Source organism: Neolamprologus brichardi, chromosome 12, assembly GCF_056152115.1.
Source record: "Neolamprologus brichardi isolate AB-2024 chromosome 12, ASM5615211v1, whole genome shotgun sequence".
In the NCBI taxonomy this organism is placed as follows: Eukaryota; Metazoa; Chordata; class Actinopteri; order Cichliformes; family Cichlidae; genus Neolamprologus; species Neolamprologus brichardi.
In genome coordinates this window covers 30,589,302-30,613,654 of record NC_142115.1, presented here as the reverse complement: position 1 = coordinate 30,613,654, position 24,353 = coordinate 30,589,302, and the positions used below count along the sequence as shown (strand labels likewise).

General features: G+C 39.8%; 2 protein-coding genes across 2 annotated transcripts in view; both read right to left on the bottom strand.

The window, feature by feature from the left end:
- The window catches only part of col27a1b (collagen, type XXVII, alpha 1b), a 65,109-nt gene extending 61,280 nt beyond the window's left edge, over positions 1-3,829 (bottom strand). The window contains exons 1-2 of the mRNA XM_035913425.2: positions 3,308-3,829; positions 1,458-1,522 (exon numbers count right to left, since the gene is read on the bottom strand). Coding sequence (XP_035769318.2) covers positions 1,458-1,522; positions 3,308-3,360 — 118 coding nt within the window. The 5' untranslated portion in view covers positions 3,361-3,829. The remainder of the gene's footprint in view (positions 1-1,457; positions 1,523-3,307) is intronic.
- Positions 3,830-12,260: 8,431 nt separating this feature from the next.
- Positions 12,261-22,873, bottom strand: LOC118455216 (uncharacterized). The gene is given in 12 exon segments (XM_087849635.1): positions 12,261-12,323; positions 12,325-12,919; positions 14,337-14,560; positions 15,798-15,985; positions 16,354-16,628; positions 16,750-17,104; positions 17,275-17,372; positions 17,588-17,771; positions 20,007-20,184; positions 20,277-20,471; positions 22,587-22,697; positions 22,781-22,873. Coding segments are annotated over 12 exon segments (2,559 nt in total).
- Between the last annotated feature and the right edge of the window lie 1,480 nt (positions 22,874-24,353).

Below are 24,353 nucleotides of genomic sequence, written 5' to 3'. Positions count from 1 at the left end.
GCTGTCATCTAGAAGATGGTTGGTATTACATCAACACATACATAATGAACTCCCATATCTACTCTGGGATTACTGCACTCTGGCTGACCTCAATCGGGAACACTTTTACAAAAAAACACACAGGCTGCTGATATATGTGTAACTGTAGGAACTAAACTTCAAGGCCTGTGCACACTGACAGTGAAGATTTCTTCTGGTGTTTGGTGTCAAAATGTAGAAAACAATGCAGACTAAAAGCTGTAGAATAAGAAAATCTGGACTGTGAAGTACAGGCAACAACATCCAAACATGCATAGATATTTCATATCTGCAGGACTGCTCCATGTGATCTATTTGCAAATGATCCAAACAATCTGCCGGGTTGTGTACCAGCAAAACAATTTTTCTATTTTAGCCTTTTGCAAGCACAAAATTGTGCCTTGTTAGGATCTGACAGTGTGCAAATTAACACATCCGCACATATAAAATACTAGGTCTCTAGACACTCAGTCATCACAGGAGGAAAATATCATCTGATGCATGCAGAGTTTCAGATAAAACTGCCAGAAACTGCTATCAGGGAACACAGTGGCTTACGTTATCAAATGACATCGAGAAACTGGGAAGAGTGCCGATTGAATAAAAGTCTGGCGGATTTTTTGATTGACAGCAGACTCAGACAACAAGCTGATAATGGCCTCTCAGATGTGTAACAGCAAGCTAACTGCAGCAGACATGAAGGCACAGCTGAGTGTGAGTCACAATATGAAAGTGCGAAAGTACTTCAAGCAGACAAGACTTTGCAAAGTGTAGCTGATAGGTCAGGTAACACTTTAATTAAGTTATCAAAGAGGGGGTATGAGGTTTGCTGAGCTTTAGAGGCTTAGAAACAAAAAAATGAACTCCTGCAGAATGAGAGAAGTCCACAGGTTCATCTTTTTTCCAACTAAATAAATGTCTGAACCACATCTGAATGCACATTATTAGAATACCTGTTTTTGTGTGCAACATTTGAGCTACCAGTTCAGTTTTCGCTGTAACAGAGACGTTAGCAATGAAACCAAACCACTTTAAAATTGGTTTGGTAAATTCAGCAAGTTATAAGTATTTAAACCTCCTGCTTCTATATTAGAAGATGTGGCTGTCCCACATTCAACCACAACTTAATATGGTTTCCAGCGATGGGTAAACAAAATGAATCAGTCTGTGTAGTTGGCAGACTGCACTGCTCATAAAGGTAAAGCTGAGCAGGATTTATGCGATTCACAAATAAACAGTGGTAAACTGACAAACGTTTGCACGATAACAAGTCCACGTTAGGGCCACATACTTACCCAGCCTTCTACAGCTCATTAGTTTATTTCAATTTTCTTTTTCTCAGTGGTTTTAAGGCACATTTGTGACACCACATGCTCAGAAAAACATTGGATGAAAATGTATAACAGACATTTACCCACCTTTGCTTTAAAGTTTCTTACCTTGTGCTTGTGTTAGCCTTAGAGAGCAGGTACAACAGAGTAAAGTCCAAAGAATCAGAACTCTCCTAAATACAAAGACAAAAGGAAACATGTCAGATGTTAGAGGTTTGTGTAATTTTTGTGTTTTACAATTAACTCAGCTTTCAGGTGCACTTCAATCACATTTCATAAAAAAAACTTATAAATTCCTTAAAAACGCCATCTGAGCCCTTAATGTATCTCTTTCGCATTCTTGCTTAGTCCAATTTAATGCAAAATGTTATGTGAAATAATTTGCAGGATACATTACCAGTTTAAGTAAGCAAAGTGACATACTAAGTTAGCTGGAGAGCCATCTGGCACAGTCATGTTAGGTGCTGCTGCAGCATCAGCAGCAGCAGCCCTTGCTTTTTCAAACAGTCTAACATCTGCTTCAAGAGAGCAAGCTCTGGCTTATCTCGCTGCCTGACCAGATAAGCTACTGCCCAGCAGAGACAGGTAAGTGCTCCCATAAGGCCACCTCTGACAATCTTTAAAAAAGATGCACCACATCACCTTAAAACCCACAATGCCAAGCAAAAGATAGACAAATGCTTTGGGGGGAAAAAAAGTGTTTCACATGTCAGTGTTTTATCGCTAGCATCTGACTTTTATCTGAGGCAAACTGCAGCCTAGCCGAGCACTTTTAGACTGTGGGTTTTAAAAGGGGTTTCATCTAAACCCAGCAGTGAGAAAAAGCTGCTTTTCTCAGCCTACACAGGGACGTGTAATCATTCAACTAGATTTAGATCAATTCTGTTTTCACAGGCCAACAGTGCCACTTATTATCCAACATCAAGCAGCACACGGCAAATTTTACACCATTGATTTTTCTGTGACATTTATATGTCAAGACTAGTGATAAAAGAGATGCTGATTACTCATATGGAGCTGCTCTAAAGGTGCTGAATTATCTCAAATGGGTGTGAATTTCAGCTGTCTTTATGATAATATCAGGTTTTCACGCGTCACATCATTTGGGCTTTAAATGCAGCAGATGAATCTGGGTGAATGTCCTCCAAGTGCTGCTTGAAGTGGCACACACTTAGTGACAAGTGCTATAATTAAAGCATTTTCAGGAATTCTTACATTTGTGGTTGTTCTCCAAAGAGCCACAAAACCACTGGTCAGCCACTGGCACAACGAATGCTGGTTTGAGCTTCAGAAAGTTTTAGTCCTTCCACCTTCACTGTAAACTCGCTAAACTGACAGCAGCAGCAGCAGAAACTGTATGTGCCACTTGTGACCAAGCCTCCTGTATGTCCTGCAGATTTTATGTGATGCAACATCTGGACTTTTATAGGACATCTCCTCCCATTGTGTCAGCCAGGCCAACCAGCTGAGTAAGATGCACAGCAGAGAGGAGAGAAAAGGAGGAGGAGGAAGAGGAGGAGTGTCTCCTCCTCTCATACATTTCCCTTAAATCAGTCCCAGATCGTTTGGCAGCTCATTCAGATACAAGCTGCAAAGGCAGAACTTGTAGAACAGCACAACACACTACACTGGCTTTCACTGAGCTGATGTTAAGAGCAGAGAAAATAGTTTCCACATGCTTATCTCTGCAAGCCATTAAGTACACCACCTGTTCTGCACGATTTCTCAAACAAATACCTCTAAAAGCTCAAGTCATTTGTCTTAGTAACCCAAGAAAGGCTTTTTTCAAACAACTACTGTAAAACATACTGCTTGTATCAGCGCTGCTAGACATCAACATCTTTCTCGAAAGGACATGGATTCGGGGGAACCCGGAAAAAAAAAAAGAAATCCCTCTTTAATTCAGAAAAGTGAGAAAGAAAAGTGCTCATTGTGCACTTCTGAATATGTCGACTCACCCCCCGACTCCAGTGGTTTTGAGTTTGGAGTGCGGGGCATTATCCGGCTCCATAGCGGTTACTTCATTCTTTCTTGGGAGTTTTTTCTACAGTCCAGAGGAGGCAGATAAAGTTTTTCCATCCCAGGTGTTCCTTGAAGAGTCGCGCGTACAGTAAAAAAGTGCAAGACAGCAAAAATAAAACAGTGAAACGATGCGGGATTAACCAGCAGTGAAAAAGCTTCTTTTTGCCATTGTCTTGCCTCTAATTCGTTGACTCTCCTTCCAGAAGATAACAGCAATGTGATATTTTAAGGAAAAGAAAAGACGCTCCACAGAGCTTCACCTGTGCGCTTCCGATATTTCTTTTCCGTCTTTCCGTTAAAGTCTCGTCCAGCTTTCCCGGGGAATCAATGCGGGACAAGATGTAGAAGCCCAGCGGTGTGTGTATGTGTGTGTCGACTTCCCAAAATGAAAGTTTATTGTGGACTGAGGGAAATCTTAAGAAGCGGGAGAGGGGGGACAACACCTCCCTCTGTCGCCCTCAGCTGACATCCAAGGGAAGCAAATCTGGAGCTACACGCGGTTTTCAGGCGCTCCTTCAGCAAAAGGTGTGTCATTTCAGAAAGCAGGAGCCTGTCAGTGTGCACGTGTGTCTGTGTACTGCCGATCAAATCACTGAAAATCGTGTAGTTTTCGTGATGTGCTAGAAACAATCACATCTGCAGCATCTGCTGGGCCACAGCAACCATTTTAGAAACAGATGGTCAGCCCTCTGTAGAAATATGGTGACCAGACATAAAAACAAAGCTCTAAAACAGATCCTGCTTGTTAGTTTTGTCTTTGCTCAGTTAAGGATAATTGATGATTGAGATGTTTCCAGTTATGACGTGGATAATGGTGCTCATGTTAATAATAAAGGTTAATTCATTCTGATCTAAGCACTGTTAGTGTTACTTAGCGAAAAGATTCTGTGGGTTTATTATCAGAAAGATTTGATTAGTAAAGGGGTTTTTTTCAGCACCTGGAAGCTCCAGTTATACTCACCATGCTCCTACAACATCAGTTTGCCACAAATCTGCTAAATCAAGAGCACAGGACTATAAAGCAACTAACAACTTGGAGTATTTTTGTTTAGAAATCTAACTAATCACATAGCATCCACAACAAGTCAGCTGCATGCTAAAGGTGGTGGAATGTGCATTCACCCCTCCCGAACTTGATCTACTTCTAAACTGTTTTTGCAGTTTTGGCACAGCAAGCTCACCGCTTTACTGCTTCATGGCAACTGTGGGGCTGAGAAATGAAGTCCAAGCAGAAGTTCAACTACTGCACTTCCTCTTGTGGTTAAGGCTGGCTCAGCAATCTCCACAGATTCTCATGTTAAAATGTCCAACTTTATAGCATAATGGTCTCTATAGGTAGTTTCTACCAGATGTGCAGGGTGTAGCCATGTTATAAGTGTGCCAACATAAGCACACAGGTTTTGATCTCACAAATGACAATGCATGCTATGAGTGAATTTCAGTTTTTTATTAGTCTGTTACTGTTAGCCTACTAAATAGCAGACATCTGTGCAACTTGCTAGTCGTGCTTTCAAGCATTTAGTGATAACCATGTTGGCTAAATGTGGTCAGTTTTTGCTTCAAAAATGCCAACATGACAACAGGTCCTCCAGCTACTTTCTAGTTATTAATTTGCCAAATTCCAGCAAAAGCAACACTGATGAACTGCAAAAACGACTAAAACTGCTCTGCACCTTTCTGTGTGTGCGTTCTCAGTTGTTCTGCACTTCTGCTGATATTGAAAGTATACCTCTGATCATTTATGTCAGCAAATAATATTATTGGCCAAACCTGCATGTCACAAAAACCTGAAACTGTTGCAATTTACACATTTTTAGAGTCAGAAACCCCCAGGAATTTGAATTTGGTTTTTTTTTTCATCTACATAATCAGTTGAGGTGAAGCAAAACCACATGAAAGTACTTTTGCGGACTCACCCCCCCCGATCCACTTGCGCTCTACGAAAATATTTAACTTCTTGTGAAACGTGTGACTGAACTTTTTCAGAGTACTCTGTCTGACATTTGAAAATTTGCAGTGTAAACACTCCTGCTGTTTGTGCTTCGCAACTACCCAGTCTGTGTCAAGTTCCATCAAACTCCAACCAAACCCCAGCAAAAGCGAGGAACACATTTCCGCTTTGACAAATGAACAATTAATTTAATCAAGTGAAATTTAAACCATTAAACCAGCTTTTTGTGACAGCCCCCTTTCACCCCCTGCCTCTTCACTGTTTACTTCCGTTCTCACCATTAACAGGGTTGCAGGGCTGCACTGATTCCAACTTGTGCATATATGTGTGTATGTGCATGCGTACTGTCGTGTGCTGCGAAATTCCTCTGCCAAATAAAGTCCTCATTGACCCGCCTTCAACAAACACGCTATGACAGTGTCCAGGGGAGACCCAACAGAGCACCAATTCAGCCGTCTGCAACTGGATCTCTTCTCCGCGCACAGAGTCCCCACACAGTTCGTCCTCTCATGACCAGGAAGGAAGGGAGCTCACCACCTTGAAAGAGCACTTCCCATGTACCTGTCTCAGCATCGCCGGATGTGAGCTTTTGTTACCACACGTTTTAGTTTACAGACAAGGAGAGCTATGTCCTGTGGAAGAGCCTAGGGGAAGATCTTCAATCTGGAGTGTAAAGTTTCATGGGGTTTGTAATGATTATTGCAGCAGCCTATGCAAGTGATTCTCAAATTGTTGCCCAGGAACTGCCAAGGGGTTCTTAGATGCATGCCTGTTCATCTTCTTGCCAAGAGTTAAATGAGAAGAAGAAGAAGCAGATGGTTACTTTTTAGCTCAGCTTAGCATTAAAATGTAAACCAGGTAACATGTCTATTTAAGTGCAACAGATCTGCCAGTTTGCTGTTTTTGCAATTCAGCTTTTGTGTAAGAGAATAAAGCGTTTTACAGAACGAGCTTCAGATTTATTTTATCTTTAGACAAACTGTATATGAAAGATGGACATAATCTATAGGTCTTTTTTCTCACTTCGACTGTCTCAGTGTTTTTTATACAGGCATCATTTAGAGCTCGCTTCACAGCCCTGCTGCCCGGATTTTAACTGGCACCAAGAAGTAATGAGCACATTACTGCAGTACTGGCAAACTGACACTGGCTGCCTGTTAAGTTCCATATTGATTTCAAAATTTTGCTAATCACTGTTAAAACATTAAATGACTTTGCTCCAGAGTACATGAAGGACTTATTAACACCCCTGCATGCCTGGGTGTTAACTGTCATCAGTGACTTTTTATTCCGAGTTCTTGGCTAATAACAAACAAAGGTTAGCAGGCTTTTGCGATGTTGTGGTCCTATGATATGTGGTATTTTTTATCCATCTTTATTTTTATTTGATTTTTGATTTTGTTCAGTTTTTACATTTTCGCCTACCTTTTGTGAATTTTCCTTTTCTTTTTTTTCAGAGATCCTGCCTATTGATAGGCCTAAAATTGGTTTTCAGCATCTAAGTTAAGATAATTGCCAGCAATAGTTTCATATTGCCGTCTGGGCACGAGCCTCTCCACACATTTAAAAGAAAGCTAATTATTTTCATTAGTAATTCCCTAAATTAATTGTCCTAAATTGTAAAAGCAAAACCTTTTATTTTACTTTCATATTATCAACAATCAAAACTAATGGCGTATGTATTTTCCATCCTCGCTGCACTCAGACCTAAACCTATTTATGCTTCCTGAAAAAAATAATTATATATTTAAATCATTCACACTCTAAAGGATTTTCTAGATCAGCTGGGCCCTTTAAGTTTTAGCCAGGGCCTATTTGTCCAATAAAATACACATTTTTTTTGTGTAAGGGAGTGTTCTTCAGTAATAGCTTTCCTATGTAACAAGGGCAGTAAAATGTTATGTGTCGTAGATATTTGAAGTCTTTCCAGATATGGTTCCTTTGGGCACATAAAGGTTTGTGGTCTGATGCATGTTGGTGGTCTTTGACATGAAGAAGTTTGAGAGCTCTTTCCAGTTTGGCCTCTGGGATTTAAATTTCTTCTTTTCTACCTGACAGCAGTTTCAGAAGAGTCGTCTTCCAAACCAAGCAAATACTTTCCTGCATCCTCGCAGTTCAGGCCAAAAGCTTGTTTTAGTGGGAAGCATGAATTAGCTTAGATTTTCTATGAGTATTTTAATAGTATATTCTCTTCTTCACAGGACCCAAGTGAGAAGTTCTGTGTGTGTGTGTGGAAAATTGGTGGATTTTCCTGCAGACAGTGTCGTTGTAACTAGCATTGCAATTAGCATAGAAGGCAAATTTGTTCAACTGAGTGCTAATTAGTTATAAGCAACAGTTCAGTTTGCACAGTTTAAGATTTATGGTGATATATTCAATTAAATTTGGATTCAATTTGAGTAAAAACGTAAACGGGATATTTTTGGATATTCTGTTCTATTTTTATAACAAACCTTAAAATATGAGCTTAACACATGGCACATCTTTTCATGTCATGCTCTAGAGATGGAAACTCTTGTCTGATAAACACAGACTCTTTTGTTTTACTCTCATGTCTTGGGGAAATGGGGCCAGCCGAATGCAGCAGACTCTGCTCAGGCACAGCTGGATCCAATAAGAGCATGCCCTGGTGTTCTGTTTACCCATTCCATATATTACAACAGGAAATTTGGGGAGGAAAAGAGTGATATAATAGTATCAAATACTACTATATTCATTTCATTTCCCTACTAACAATGCTGCTTCAACTACAAAAAGAATGATGACATCTGAAAGCACACTGTTTTGATGTTCAGCCCAGAAATACTTTGTACTTTGTTCTACTATAACAATAGTATATTATGTTAGTTCTAGGCTGTACTCTGTTGTCTGTGCGCAACTGATCTACTGCACACCAAATCTACCTAGCTGTACCTGAATCTAAACTTTACAGTTTAGTCTCACGGCTCTCGCCTTAAATATTCCTACAGAAGGCAGCTGTGGGAATATTAACTTTACAGACGGGTAAAGTTAAGAACTAGCTTTCAACAGTGTGGATCATTTTGTAGTGACTTTTTTTTCTCAGGCATTTGTGGAAACAAAGTGTGACAGAATATTGGACTGAAATTTGTCAATGGTGACAGAAAAGGGAAAATAAAGTTAATAATATTGCTCCACTGAGTTGTTTCAGTTTGTTAATATTTAACATTTTCAAGCATATTGGCAGTTTTCTCAGTTTTCCTTTTATAGTTATTGTGCTGGGTCACGCAAACAGTTATTGAATGCAGGTTTAAAAAAAATACACATTATTTGCGGCATGCATACATACATATAAACTTTTTTCCCCTCCACACTCTGGCATAATACAATGCACCAGTCATCTGGTTCATCCTGATATGCTGCACCAGTTCATGTATCGGCCATCTTTGCTACTTTTTTAGAATATATTATAAGCGAGTGCACTGAACGCAATAATGCAGTGATAGGGTAACTCAAGATTTTAACCCTCTTTAACAGCGTAATAATAATAATTTGAAGTTGCGCTAGAACACAAAGACTGAATCTGTCTGAAGGCCACATTAGATGTGGTAATTATTGCCAATTCCTTACCCCGTGGAGCTGCAGAAAGACAGACGCTGCTGCCAAGTCAGAGGCATTGTCGTGGTGACATTTGAGTGGGGGATCAAACCGCTGATGAATAATCCATATTGAAAAGCTGCTCTTTCTGCCAAATGTCAAACAGCAGCAGGAGCAATTGTTCAAGGAGCGGACTCTAAAACGCTTCATTCAGCATCCTCATAATACTGTGTCACACAGTGTGCTAGTAAAGGTGGCGATGCAGCGTGTGCAGAACAAACAGTGGTTTAATAACTGAGGTTTCAAAGGATTTCCTCACTCACTAGGTTGCTCATTTTCTAAACCAGTCCTGTCATAATATGCCACACACTACGTTTGAATGTCAGTAGAAGTACTAACAGTTTACTTTCCTGCAGCTTTGTATTCATCGTCATCACAGCTCGTCTGTGAATTGCTCTTCCGTCATGGATTGCACCCTGTGATGATCTCTGATCTCTGCAGCTCTACGGTACATGTCACAAATCCAGAAACCCTCATTTTTATCTTGTCCTTTGAATGTGCAGCAAGAATGAACCAACATCAGCTTCCTGCTCCCCTTCTGTTTACTGCAACAGATGAAAAGAGAGCAGAGTTTTCTGTAAAGACGAGGGCTTAGCTGATTTGTTTTGCATTGTCATAAATTGGCAAACTGACTCTTTATAATTAGCCTGCCGCAAAGCCAAGCAATGTTTCCGGGCTTGCAGCCTGTCTCCAGTCCCCATAAAGAAATATTTGAAATTAACAAAAAGCAGCTTCCATCTGGTTGAGAGTCACAACTTGGACTGTGTAGCTGAAACAAATTGTTGTATCCCTGTGGTCAGCATAGATCTGGCATATAGAACAGATGCTCAACCACCCCCAGGCTTCCATAAAAACACACAACACCAACATACACCTCTGCGCATCCATTCCCTCATGTCATACACTGACTCACACTGTTATGGTGGAATAGATGCAGGTGGATTCAGTCTCCCCCAGCATGCTTTAGCGCTGGAAATAATACAATATGGTATTTTAGCTTTTTAAAAGATTGAAAAATACATGAAGAATCACATCGAAATGGGGCAGGTGCAGGACCTAACACAAACAGGCAACAAACGAAGAACATCAGTGTCTTGCACAGTGCTGGGTTCTGGTTTTCCATATATACTGCATGACAAAGAATGTAAAGATCTGAGCTGCCCTATTCGTCACAGTTATTCACACTGCAGATATGGAATAGTTTGGAATGTGATTTTTGCCTTCTCCTTGCACAAGTTGCTTTCTCTGCCAACTGCCAACAAGTACACAAGCTCAGCCTGTTGATTAAAGATTAGGAGGTTTCACTCTTCTTTTCATATCCTGGATTTTCTTTCATTCAAATCTTAACACTTGCCATTTCTGGCACAAGCAGGTGCAAGAATGAACTTGAAGTTTGAATCCACCTGTGCGTATCAGTGGGACAAAATTACAAAGACATCAAAAGTTAATGGCTCTGGAAACAGACACTGACCATTTATACACTGTAAGTGGAAATAAATTGCATCACCCTGCCCTAAAGAATGTCTGAATCACTGAACTTCCCATGAGGATAGGTAACTATTGTTCACTTCATTTGTTTTGTTTTTGCCCTAAGTCAGAGACAAGAAACTCGATTCTGAAGACTTTCCATTATCCAATTCCCCACAGCACAGTCTCGCTTATTTGAAACCGTACTCCTGTGTAACAGTGTATCAGCAGCACCTACGTATGCTACTTTCAGCTGTGTAAGAGCGACTCTTTGTTTTTCAAGGATTTAGGCAGTTCATCCATTAGCAGTATCGGCAAATGTGGCGAATGATGTGTTTGATTTGATTATACCTTGACTTTAAAACAACGGCGGACATCACAGGACTTCCAAGACCTTATGTGACTGTACAGCAGCAAGTGATACTGCTCAGTAATCTACAAAGGCCTGAAAGGGGAAACTGTTTCTTTAGCCAACCTGTAAATTCCTAACAGATTGAGCTTCTGGTTGAAGGCCTTGTTTTTGGAAAAGCAGCTGAAAGAAGCTTGTAACACTGCAGGATTTCTTTCAGGCTAAATACATTAGCAGATGGACAATGGGGTCAGTGATCCGAGGTTTACTTGTAACAGAGAAGCACAAAATCCTTATCGAAGGAGTCTGTGAATTACAGTGTGACTCGTGTTTGCCAGCTTATGCTTAGCCAAGCGTTATGGTGTACCACTTTGTTCTGTGTTGAATCTAATGCAAACGTGGCTGTTAATATCTTAGAATATCAGCAGTCAAAACTAAAAAGAAACACGGGCTTATTTTAGTTGTGATAACATCCCTCCGCAGAACTAAGAATTGACCTGACGAATCATGACACCCCAATTTAGACATCTTTATTCTAAATGTGCAAACACCACAAACAGAAGCTTATTCAGTGTGGTACGGCAACGCCGGATAACATCTGCAGATGTAATCTTCAGGAACACCAGTCTCATTTATCTGTCATCCGCTTGGGGATTCGAGGAGCGCCTTTATCGGGGTTCTGCAGAAAGGAATTCGCAGAGACTGCAGATGAAATATGGACGGGTTGTTTTCAACAGAATTACTACTGGCAGCCTTGAGAGGAGGAGATAATTACCACTTTGACAAGCTTTGATCACAGGTACAGTTATTCTCAGAATGTCTATGTTGATAGAACAATGAGATGACGGCCCTGAAATCCAGATGAGTGTGGCCTAGTTTTGCTTCTTAGATTATGAATAGAAGTACTGTCTAGCGCATGAAGATGCAAGAACGACAAAATAGGGGTAGTTGATGTGGTATGGTTCACTGTCCATAACTCTTTTGATTTGTAGAAGTGGAGAAGAGCTACTGCAATGCTCTGGGGGAAAATGTTGTGGGTAAGTCATCCACTTGTAAATACTGTGGGTGGAATGAATCACTGTGGTTTCTTTTTTGTCAGAAGGCAGCAAATTATTCAATAGAATGACAGATGGATCGACGAGCCTGGAGTCTTGCTATAGTCGATTTTAGCGAAGTAGGTGTGGAGTCACGAGGGGTAACACTGGTGGGAAGTAGGAAAAAAAAAATCAAGATGAAGATGTAACCTTGGCATACAGAAATAAGGTTCAGTTCATTGATATCTCTTTGAAAATGCATCCAGACCAAAGTAAACATGCCTCCCACACTACCTGCCAGAACTAAACTGAGATGCAGTGTTTCTTAGCAGGGCCACCCAGGTATAGGAAGGAAGAGCTCTTTATGTTTGCGTGTGTTTGATGGTCAAACAAGTCAAATGAGTCAGGTTTTGCCTCTCTGACCTCCGGAATGTAAACAACAAACCTTATGAGTTTTCAAGTCAGTGTTTTGTTTATGTTACATAGTTTTTCAGGGTTTGCGAATGTATTCTTCCACCCCTGCAGGACTCATTTATATTTTACCTCCTCCTGTATCCTGCTCATTAGTCCTGCACTGATGTTGTTCTCCTGGAGGCTCAGATGCCTCAGTGGAAACTGTGTCCTGCAAAGCAAAGCCCCCATGATGTCATTTCCTCCCACATCGCTGATGCAGTTCTTGTCTAAATCCACCTGCTGCAAACTCATGTTCTCTTTCAGCATGTCAGCCAACAGCCTGACCCCGGGGTCACCCAAGTTATTTTCGTCTAGGATGATCTGAGTCAGTGAGCTGTTTCCTTTTAAGCTGTCAAAAAGTTCCTTCCAAGCTGCCAGATCGGCACCGCTGGTCTGTGCTAGCCCTAAATACTGAAGATAGGAATGGGATCTCATATATGATGCTAACACTTTCACCCCATCGCTGCTCAAACCATTTCCTCCAATATCCAGCTCTAAAAGTGTAAAAAGCCTGTAAGAGCTCCATCCAGAGGGCAGCTGAGGTAGCATATTGTGTTCTGATGGGAAAAGCATAGCCTGTTGGATAGCAGCAGCTGCTCTTGCTGTTTGTTCCTGCAGCTCAGCTATTCCGTTCAACAGGGTCAGCACTCCATGGTCACGCAGTTTGTTCCCAAACAAGCTGTAGAGAGAGAAAATAGAGGTTACTGTGGAGATTTATTTTTGAGCCTCCATGAACCACTCACTTGAAAATGTAGCTGTGTGCACCCTGATATTAAGTTTTCTCTTATGTGACATCTAAGTTCAGGCAGAAAGACTTTTTTTGGATGACACAAATGGTGGATTTTGTGTGTCTGTGTGTGTGTGTGTGTGTGTGTTTTTGTTTTGCAGTTTTGCAGTAAAATGGAATCTGCAGAAAACTGCAGAATGTCCTGATAATTTGTTACACCTTTTCCTGTTGAGGGGTTGATGTATTTGGTATGTTAAATTTAGATTTAAGGATTTTGAATAACTGAAGAACTCAACTGGTGCATTTGGGAATAATGCTGAAATACATTCATGTGTTTTCACAGGTAAATTATTTTTAAGCCCTTACAGGAATATCTTTGCCTCTATTCCCCTTTAAGAGATGAAGATACACTTTTCATTGGCTGTATTAGAAATAGTCTGCTAGCTGAAAATCTCATCTCATTTGTTTAATATGTAAAAAGTGAAGTCTCAGAATAATTACGCAGAGTCACAAGCCTGACTGTCGCCAACAAAGGCCTTCTCGAAATAGAGGGGCCGGTCTTTCTCACCACTCTGCCGCTGTCTCGATAATTTGCCTTCACTTACCGCTTGTTTGTGCATCTCTATGCTTTAAGTTTTGGCTTCAGTAAATAAAAACAATCAAAAATCAGGTGACTGACTTGATGATTAAAAAATATGCAATATTTCCTTGCCTTTAAAAACTCTTGGGTCACCTTTGCAGTATGTTTTATTGTTTGCACTGTGAAGCATCAGACCTTCAGCTGTGCAGCAACTGCAGTTGCAAAGTTGTTTTTCTAACCAAGGGAAGAATGCTTCCATCATTCCCTTTGGTTGTCTTCTGTGGTTTAAAACATATTTTGGTCTTGCTGTTATTGACAGTGTTTTCCTGTAAGAATGGGCGAGATTTCTAAATTGTTTTTGCTATCATAGCCTAAAGATGGGCTCTCTCACTTGCAAGGACATCTCTTTAGACCTCGTGTGGAGAATTCCACTGAAAAGTACCAAATACAACTTCATCATCTCCAGACTTTTATCCGCCTGATGCATCACAATAATAATAAGGAAACCAATTAAATATAAGCTGCTGAAAATGGGGGACTGTGTATAAAAATGGCTGAAATTCCCACACAGTTAATGTGATACTTATATATCCATTACTTTGGTTACTGTGTTTTTTGGATTTGCTGCATTTTTATACTATCTCTTCAGTTCCGTTCATATTCCTGTCTCTCTCTTTTTAAAAAAAAGTGATATTCAAAAGCTTTTAGATGGAGGCATGTTTTCTGAATTCTAATGTTACTCTTTGTCAGATTTTGATAAGACACAACTCAGTGGAGCGTAGGACTTACTGCAGGCCTTTGACCTGGGGCTTCACTCTCAGAACGTCCAGCAGAATGTGAGCACCGTAGGGGCCAATGAGGTTGAGGTTGAGATTGAGTAGTGTGACTTCAGACAGGCTGCTTTTTAGTGACCCCGCCAGGCTCAGCAGAAGGTCATCTGTGAGGTCCGTGTTCCTCAGAACCAGCTGCTCCACCTCATCAGACATGCTCAGCACTGTCATCATGGCGTGAAGCTACATTTACAAACCAGGAGAAAGTCACAGAAAACTGTAAGTCCCTCTAAAATTACAGTGCGGGAAATGAAACTGTTATAATACAGTGTCGCTATACTGTCATCCATAAGAACAGTTTCTTACTGTAAAACTAGAGCACTGTGCTGTGCGGAATATATATTTTATATCTGTGAATTCTTCTTTTCTGTCATCTTGTTGTAGAGTGGTGCAGAATGCGAGAGCACAGAATTGCAAAGATATGATGCAGACAAAAACATATTACATTTAACTTCTAAGTTACCTCAATTACAAGAGAAGCAGCTGTTATAAAAATACAGAAATCACATTTGCACAAGTGCAGATTATTATTTTGTCCTTCATACAGAAATGCATTTTGCATCTGAGCCCTGAGAGGAATATTAACATTAAGCATTTACTGTTTGTAAATGTGCGCAACAGCACACAATGTGAGATGTGTTGTCGGGTGGGAAAGAGATGTGGGGGAGACAGGTGCTGGAGGTTTTCTAAACACAGACAAGATGAGAGTCCGGAGACATATGGTCTGCCTGTCGGCCACGTCTACTTTGCCATTTTGCTAGACCTTGAGGAATTTTTCAGGAGCTGTTGGAAGCTTTTTCATCATGATCGGTATGACCGAGTGAAATGCCTGCATGCCCCAGATAAAACTCAGCGACCATTTGAACAACTCGTCTTTGTATTCGAAGCCCAAATAATAGAATAAATCCTCTGAATTCATCCAAATGAAATGAATCAACATTTTATCTGCCAAATCAGTGTTACATGCCTAAGACATATTGCCACCTTTCTGTTATCAGGGTAGATTTTACATTTTGGAGTTCCTCAGGGGGGACGTTTGTGCTCAAAAGCTAAAAATATGAAGCAGTAATTAAAAGAGAAAATGGTGGCACTCAATAAAAGCCTGTGTTTCTCTCTGTGTAAACACTACATTATTTAGTGAATAGCTGGAACACGGTAATATAGTCAGAGTGTGGAATAACATGAACAACCTTAAAGCTAGTTGGGAAGTGGGACAATGGAACGTGCATTACTTTAATGGGCAAATTGTTTTTTTAATGTTGACATTTCATTATATTATTTGGCAGATACAATTCCTGCTCTGACAAAAACACAGAATGGAAGAATCTGCTTGAATCGAGGCTTTTGCCAGTGATTTAATGCCAGGAAAGCTTCTGGCGAAAACACAGTTTCACCACAGTAATTTGTGTTATACACACACCTGTGCCTGCAGGTCTTGCTCTCTAACGGACTCTTCCGTGCCAGCGCTCTGATTAACCATGTGCTCTTCTTCCTCTGGCTTTCCATCACGCTGCAGAATGGTGTCACTTTCTGCACTGAGCTCCACATCTGAGCGTTGAGCTTCGGGGCCCGATGACAGCCTCTTCTGGAGCCGGCACCTCTCCAGGACTTGGCACACAGAAAGAAAATTAAACAACTCAGGTGCAATAAAACCAACTGTCCCGAAGCCAAGTGCACGCAGTGATACTGATATCCGCGGTTAATTTGAAAATGTAAATAATAAAATCTAAAATTCAGTTTGTGCCTCTGTTTGAGCAATAGAGAAAGCAGATCAGCTACAATTTATGCACGCGGGCATGTGTGTATCTGCATAACCTCTCCCACACGTCATCCGTCTTCCTTTAAGCAGACATTTCTCAATGCATCACTTTCTTGCAAATTCAACCTTTTTCTGCTTAAGTGTATTATGTAAATCAGCTACAGCTCTCCAGGGGGATTCCACTTTGGTCCTACTGTGCTGCGGTTTCTTTACTCACTGTTTGCCTTGAACCAGTGATGTTTGCTTGGGCCTTGCTTCAACGCAGCACTCATTTCCACACATTCTTCATAGAAGTCCTTCAGCTTTTCCCCATCTCTGTTTTTCCCATTTGATCCAAGGCCCTTCTGTTTCTCTCTGTTCTGCTTCGTCAGTGCTTCCTCATCCCGCAATGAATCTTTAAAAAGAAACACTCTTTTTCTTTTCTGTTTTCTTTCTCTGCAAAGAATATTAAATGGAGATACCACAGGCAGAAGGCTTGAAGGTCATCTGTATCTCCCCTTGAAAGGCCAGAAGATTCTATTTTCCCCTATTTTTCCATCTTGTCTTACAGGAATCAAACCAGATAAAAATTAAAATTTGCATACCGGGAAATTTGCTTATCGTGTTCGATGACAGCTGCCCCGTATGCAGGATTGTGACAGGGCTGGTTGCTCTGTCCTGCTCTCGTCTGGCAGACGATGCCTTGTCTTCAAATTTTTCCATCACTGTTGACCTTGTTGAGCTCTTGCCATCTTGTCTCTCTTCTCCTCTGTCATTTCCAGCTGTCTTGCCTTTGCTCTCCTTCTGATTAGTTTGACCCTTGCGTCGTTTCTTTTTGGAGGTCTCTTTAATTCCAGCTACAGGGAGGTCTTCGCTGTCTGTTGATCCTCTGCTGCCCTCCTTGGTGTGTTTTCTTGTCCTCCTCACGGATTTCTTCACAGGTTTGGCTGGGATAAATAGAGGGGATGATGGACATGACTCGATGACGCCTGCTTCGGAAACATTAGAGACAAAATGAGAAGGAAAAAAAAGCTTTGTGAGACATCTTGTCTTTAAAGTAGTTGATCAAAAGCAAGGACTGGGCCTGATATCAAAAAATGTTGATGAAAAGCTTTAGGAAGTAATGGAAAATTGAGACCCTCATTTCCAGGCTTAGTACCATTGCCAGTGCTCTGCTCGAGAGAAAGATTTAAGTTCTCCTTTGCGCCGTTGTTCAGCTGCTGGCTGGAGCTGTATTTGGTTCGGAGATTTGTGCATCTGAAAGGGATGGAAATATGCTTTCATTATATTCTACCTACTGTACCAACATCACCTGATCTTGTAAAATATGCTTCCTTTTTCCTCAGTGTCCACCCACAACACATTATATCTGCAAAACAATGGATTTACCCAACATGTTTTGACATTTGGTATTAAATTCTCATTTTTCTGCCAGTGCCATGCTGTCTGTCTCTCAGAGGATGTAATTTTACCTGTAGCAGGGTATCCCACCAGCCAGCCAAGTCAATCTGAAGCAGCTCTTCCTGCCCTGCTGGAAGCCAGGAGTGTAGCGGTACTCACAGCAGGAACTGATCCTGGTCACCATGATGTCATTGACATAAAAGGAAGCACTGAATGGGTAACCTCTATGTCTCTGAGACAAAAACTGGAACTGCTCTGAAAGATACAAGCAGCACAGATATTAAGATTGTAGATATCGTTTGATCTTTTTAGAAGGTAGTCTTGTTTGGCTTTTCGTGCTGCAGGTCATCACATTTGGTAATGGTTTCATATGCATTTGTCTTGTGTTATAACTGGCTTGTGGTCCACAAAAACAGTGGCCAGGTGTTCTGCACTTCCTGCAATCTCATGTGTCACACAAAACCCTCCTGCAACACACAGCTCACATATTCTCTCTCTCTCTCTCTCTCTCTCTCTCTCTCTCTCTCTCTCTCTTGCACACACACACACACACACACACACATTTGGAGATTAAAATCCCTTTTATGATTTTAATCAAATTTTACTTTATCTTTGCTTATTGTCATCATGTGGTGATGTTTGGCAGTGCTTCTATCTTTAGTCAAACATTGTGTTCAATCTTTTGCTGCGTCAACTGGTTTAGTTTAAAAGTAGGCCTAAAAAACAGAGTTACAGCGCCAGTCTACCCCAAAATCAATCTGCAGATTCTTCTTCCTCTGGCCTGTAGCGTTATTTATTCTTCTAAATTGCTTTGGATTGAGTTGCCCAGTTTTTGGTGACATTGGCTGTAGAGATACAGTATCAGACTTCTGTTAAAAATTTTGGATCCAGACAGAACTCACCTTGTGGTGCTCAAAGTGCCAAAAAATACATTTGAGAGATTCACCAGCAATGTGTTGTTTCAGAAATTATGATTCAACAAAAACAAACAAACACAAAAAACATTAACTTTGATGTGAGCAGTTTCATTCAGGAACTCTTTTCTCTTTTCTTTTCAACTATGTCCTCCAACCAAACCAAAGGAAGTAATGTGGCTAGCTAATGTTACAACTCAGACAAGAAGACACCAGAGTCAACACAAGTTCTTAGAAGAAACCATCAATGTTAATGCTGTTTGCTTTGTTGTGCACGAGCTTTTTGTCGGGGCTAGACCATAGGCTTCCCTCAGCTCAGTGGGATTGGCAGGTGTAGTTCAGTGGAAGGAAAATAGTTCTCTGCAGGCTATATCTCCAAAACTGGGTGACTCACACTGAAACTATCTAGATGGATAAATGGAACCAAAGGTCAGAAAGACAACATGTTTATTTGATTTTAGAACGAACCTCCACTTTGACAGCACTGGAAACATACCACATCCTGGTTGGTTTTTGCAACTCCCATTTGGGAATAGTAACATTAACTTAGAAAGAGACCCTTTTTAGGTGCAATCAAGAGATGCAATACTCAAAACAGGACGCAGATCCAAGTGCAATTTATGTTGCAGTTCCAGCCATTGATTGGTGTCTCAAAATATCTTTAAAAAAACAGATATGTCAGACAGTACAAAAAAGGCTATTTTTTCATTTTATACTCTCTATTTCATTTTATTCTGCTCAGTCAATTCAATGACAGTGGGAGATGGAGTCTATCCCACCAACAATAGAGCGAGAGGCAGGTAAACCTTGAACAAGTTGCCATAATCACTATTTAAATTAACTTAAACCTTCTTGCTATAGGACAACAGTGCTACCCCGCTCCCCAAAAACATACTTTATTAAAATGAAAAACATTATGTCAAAATGTTAGATGTAACTAAATCTGTATGTAATGGTCACTGCATTCTTGCCATCAAAATCACATATCACTGTAGAGATAGTGTAAAACCAATGCAATAATAGTCACGACATATCTCATTGACTTTGTGGGATCCTATATAGACTGTTTGGATTGTGCTTCTGTGTATTGTCTGCTCCTTTGTTTTATTCCTACCAAGGATTTTGTAAACACATCACACATGCAGTCTGAAGCAGAAATCCATAACCTCTTTCTTGCCTGACATTGAGATTCCTTCCCTGGAGTGATGTTTGTACAGTGTATATCAACATGTACCGACTGCAAAGATGAAATAACTTGTCTTGTCTATTGACTTTTTTTTATGCGATGACAGTGCATCAGGTCACACATCAGCTTTTTATTGGTGTTCGGCTGAAATTCTGCCTCAGGGCAGTGTTCTCATCATTCTCATTAAAATGTTGCTTTGATGAGGAATTAAGCTTGTGGCAGTGGACACTTTAATGCCACTGATTTCTTTCTCTTACTTTGACCCCCTTAATGGCAGAAAACGCCTTAAAATCTGCAAAAGGGAGTCAAATATAAAGAAATATAAAAAACGAATTTCTGAATCATTGTTGGCCATTCAAACGATACGGTTTCAGCTTTAGCAGTTCCTACCGCCTGGAGTTACGAGGCCTTTGAAGACACAAATATTCTCTCCTCCATTGACTTGCTGGAGTACTTTCAGTTCATCCTGAGTTGACCCGAGCCCCAAATTTCGATGTCTTTGTCCAAGGTAGGTCATTGTCACAGTGACATTGGATTTCTTTGCCTCTTTTTGTGCATTAAGGCTGCTCTGATAAGAAGAGGGCAGAATGTGCAAATGTAAGAAGAAGGGTTTAAAACATGTTTGAATTTGTTTTTGTTGCAAGCAAAATATCAGCCTACCTGTTTTGCAGTGCGACCTCCCGTTTTCTGAGAAGCCACTGAGGAGAAGGATCCTCTTCGTTTGTCATATAGGTAAGGGCACGACTGACTCAGACTGCCTCTGATTGAGTTCAGGCTTGAAGCCTTAGCTGTGATGGCTGGGAGATAAACATCACCTTTTCCAGGTCTGCTAGAAAGGGCTCCAGGCTCATTCAGCTACATGAGACGATCAGAATCAGAATACTTTATTAATCTCTAATGACATGATTTGGTTACAGTTGCTCCAAGACAATAAGAACAGTAACAGAATGAACTAAATTAAATAATGCAATATATTACAAAGTTACAAATTATAAGAATACCACATACATGCAACATTTCAAAGAACAGCTTAAAAAGAATACTTTATTTTTTCATAGCTCATCAATGTTATCGAAAGAAATTATTTACAGTTATGCTACATTCTGCTTCTCTACATATATTGGTAGCCACCGATATTTATGGCTGCAAAATAAATAAATAAATAAATAAATAAATAAAATAAAAGGTGTTGTAAATCTTCTGTGTCTCCTTCTCCCAGTCTGTTTGTATTACTGTCAATCACACCTATGATAGTGTAGCTGGCATTGTTTTCACTCTGTGGCTCTGTGTCTGTATCAGTTAAAATATGGTCCTGGAGACACCTACTGGAACTACCTCAAAGTCCGTTTTGAACACTTACATGTCTGTCTGCCTGTCGTTGCCATGCAACTGCATCACAACTGTGTTTGATAAGACATCAAACTTTAACTGAGGTTAAAAATAAATAAATAAATAAGTTTGACGACAGGTAGGGGCGACAGGTATTGCCTGACCAATGAGTATTACTTACTCATGTAATAATATAGTAATGACACGTTAATAGGCATTGCACACAGGCATAGTAGTCAGTGTTGCTGTCAAGGAACAAGATTTCCATTTCTACAATCTGGTTTCTCTAAAAACATGTTAAGGTGCTTCTTCTGCATCATGGTTCTCGTTAAACAGCTGGAGTTGCTTCGTGGGAGCCCAGGGCTGCTGTCTGCTGCTGCAGCTGATAGTTACGTTTGGCAGAGAACACATTTCACTGCTGGGATCAAACAAAGTAACGCTTTACTTATTCTTTTTTTTTCTTTTTAAATTCTGAATGACTTTTGGTCAGACAAAAGGAACAAACTATTTAGTTGTTGTAGTGTAGGAAATGACCTATTTGGTAAAATTTCAGTCCTGATGATTGCCTCTTTGATCATTTTTCACCTTTAAATCTTAAAATTTGAATTAACTCAAGACTGAAATACTGATACATCCACTGTAATAAGCAGGTCTGTTATATGATGGGTAACACTCTTCTTGTATATTTTTTGTGGGATTTCGTATGCAATCCATGTATATATTTACTCACCAGACACTTCATTGGGTATACTTTTTCATTTGCTTTTTAATGTGAATATCTAATACCAACAACATGACAGCAGCTCATTGCATTTTGACATATAGATATGTTCAAGATGACTTGCTGGAATTCAAACTGAGCATCAGAATGAGTGAAAAAAAGTTATTTAAGTGACTTTAAACATTGTGTGATTGTTGGAGAATGGCCCTATTAAGGTAAATATATGAAGGGAGCAGCAGTTTGCTATGAGTTGCCTTCTTGACAGAGGTGAGAGCAGAATAACCAGGCTGCTTTGAGCTGATAGGAAGCCAATAATAGCTCAAATAACCTCTTGTTAAAATCATGGTTTGTAGAAGAGCATCTCTTAATGTACAACACGTCAAACCTTGAAGCAGCAGCAGAAAACCACCCTGGGTGACACGCCTGTCAACTAAGAACCAGAAATTAAGGCTATAATTGGAACAGGTTGACTCAAATTGAGCAATAGAAGATTGGAAAACTTTTGCCTGGTCTGATGAATCTGCAGCAACTGTTTGATGTGTCATGTCAGCACGGACCAAAAGCTGTGAGGAAAGTTTCCAGCGCCGTTTTAGTTTGACAAAAATTAAGGCAGTTCTGAAGACAAAAGTGAGTCCATCCTAATACTACAGTGATCCACCTATAAATAAAAAGGCTGGTGAGTATGTTCTTTTTTTGTTGTCTTATTTTTGAGTTTTCTAATTTTTTAAATTCTCATTTATATTCACACTCAGTAAATAAACTTTGCAAATAGAGATCTCAGAGTTTACCTGGTCATAATTCTTAAGCAAAATAATAAAATTATACGTTAGGTTCCTGAAGTTTGCATGCGTCATGTGTTGGGAAAAAGGGACTTGTTACTAATTTTATCAAATTAGCATGCTGTTCAAGATTTTTCTGACCTTGTAGATCTCCACAGTGTCTGGATTCTCAAGGAGGAGAAGCTTGCTTTTTGCTCTAATCAGACTGGCAATGGAATGGATCATTTTAGCATCTCTAGGCTGAGCTGGGATCTGTTTAAAAAATATTCAGAAAAGGAGAACGTTCAGATGCAATGTCAGCCATGGATCAGAAAAATGCCCATAGAATGACTCACAGGAGTGTCTCTGTCTCCTCCGTGAACTCCTCTGTAAAAGAGATCCTGAAGAAGAGTCTTGCTGTTCCGTCTGATTCTTCTCATCGACTCCATTCTTCCAGCAACACGTGTTTTTGAATATATACCGTCAAAGGTTTTCTTCCACCTTTTACAGTTCGTAAGAGGAAAAAGTGTGACTATCACACGTTAAAGTAGACACCTTTGTGGTAAAATAATAATGAGGTAAAGGTACTGCTAATCATTCTTCAGCCAGGCTGTTGACAATGGTGCTTTTATTTCTATAATCACTAATTTTACAATATTACCTTTAGGGTATAAATCAAAGATGTGGGTAGAGATTCAAAGGTCTGTGATCATGGTAATGTATTTCTATTATTACCTTCCTCAGCTGTACTGTTATGCTCCCTAAAGGTGGTATTATAAAGTTTTTTGTGTGAGATAATTAAATGAAAACCTGGGTGGAAGCAACAGAAAAGCTCTATAATTTTCACAGTGAGTAGGATGTATAATATAGTTTAGTCAGGAAAATATTATATAAGGTCCTCGGGTGAGAGTCTGCAGAAACAACTGTACGGGGCCTTCTCTTTTCATTTAAGTTGTAAGGTCACTGTGATCCTGCAGCTCAGTGAATAAATCGAGGCAGTCTTTGCTTGAAGTCCATTCCCCATCTCAGCACCTAATGTGTTTTAAAAAATAATACAAATATGATAAATCTAAAACTAAGAAGGCACATCTTAATTCACTAACAAGCTTTCTTTTTTCCTTTACAGCCTCCCGACGAATTTCAGTATCTGTAATCTAATCGCGTCATCCGCAGCCATGTCATCTGCTGTGCTGAGTGCTTCTGGGAGAGGAGGTAGCAGGCACGCAGCCATCCCCCTGAGATTAGTAGCCTGCGTATGCATGAATGCGCCCCAGCCTCCAAGACTAAAAAAGTTGGTCTAAAGAAGTGTTTCTTTTTGGCAGTCTGGTTTATTGTCTAAATGGCTACTCTTGATGGCCCATATGTTTTGTTTTAAGCCTTTAAAAACTGAGAAAAACATATGAAAACAAGAAGCTGTTTACTTCTTGTTTGCATATGTAAATAGATAGATGACAGTGTGATGTGGCATCTGCAGATGTTTAACCTATGTGCTGTCTAATCTGATCAGATATTGTAGTTTTGAGGGCCATTTAAAAAAAAATATAAAACTAAAAGAAACAACATCTTACTGAAAAATGCTCCACTATAAATAAAACATCTTTATTTAGGGTTTTACTTGTACTATATGTATGCAGTACTAACAACATATTAAATCATGTTTAGCATTTTTACTTGTATTGTAGTAATAATAAATTCATTATACATTACTAACTATATTGGTTTAGAAGTATTCATAGCTAATTCCTAACACTATATTTACATTTATTTTTAATTCTTTTTTTAGGTTTACCTCTTAATAATTATTTTAAATGTCATTATTAAACTAACTACATTAGTACAAATTAAATAAATAAATAAATGCCCTCCATACAAAATAAAAATAAAATAAAATGGATTTCTTCCTATTCTCCATTATTGCTTATTTTGTTT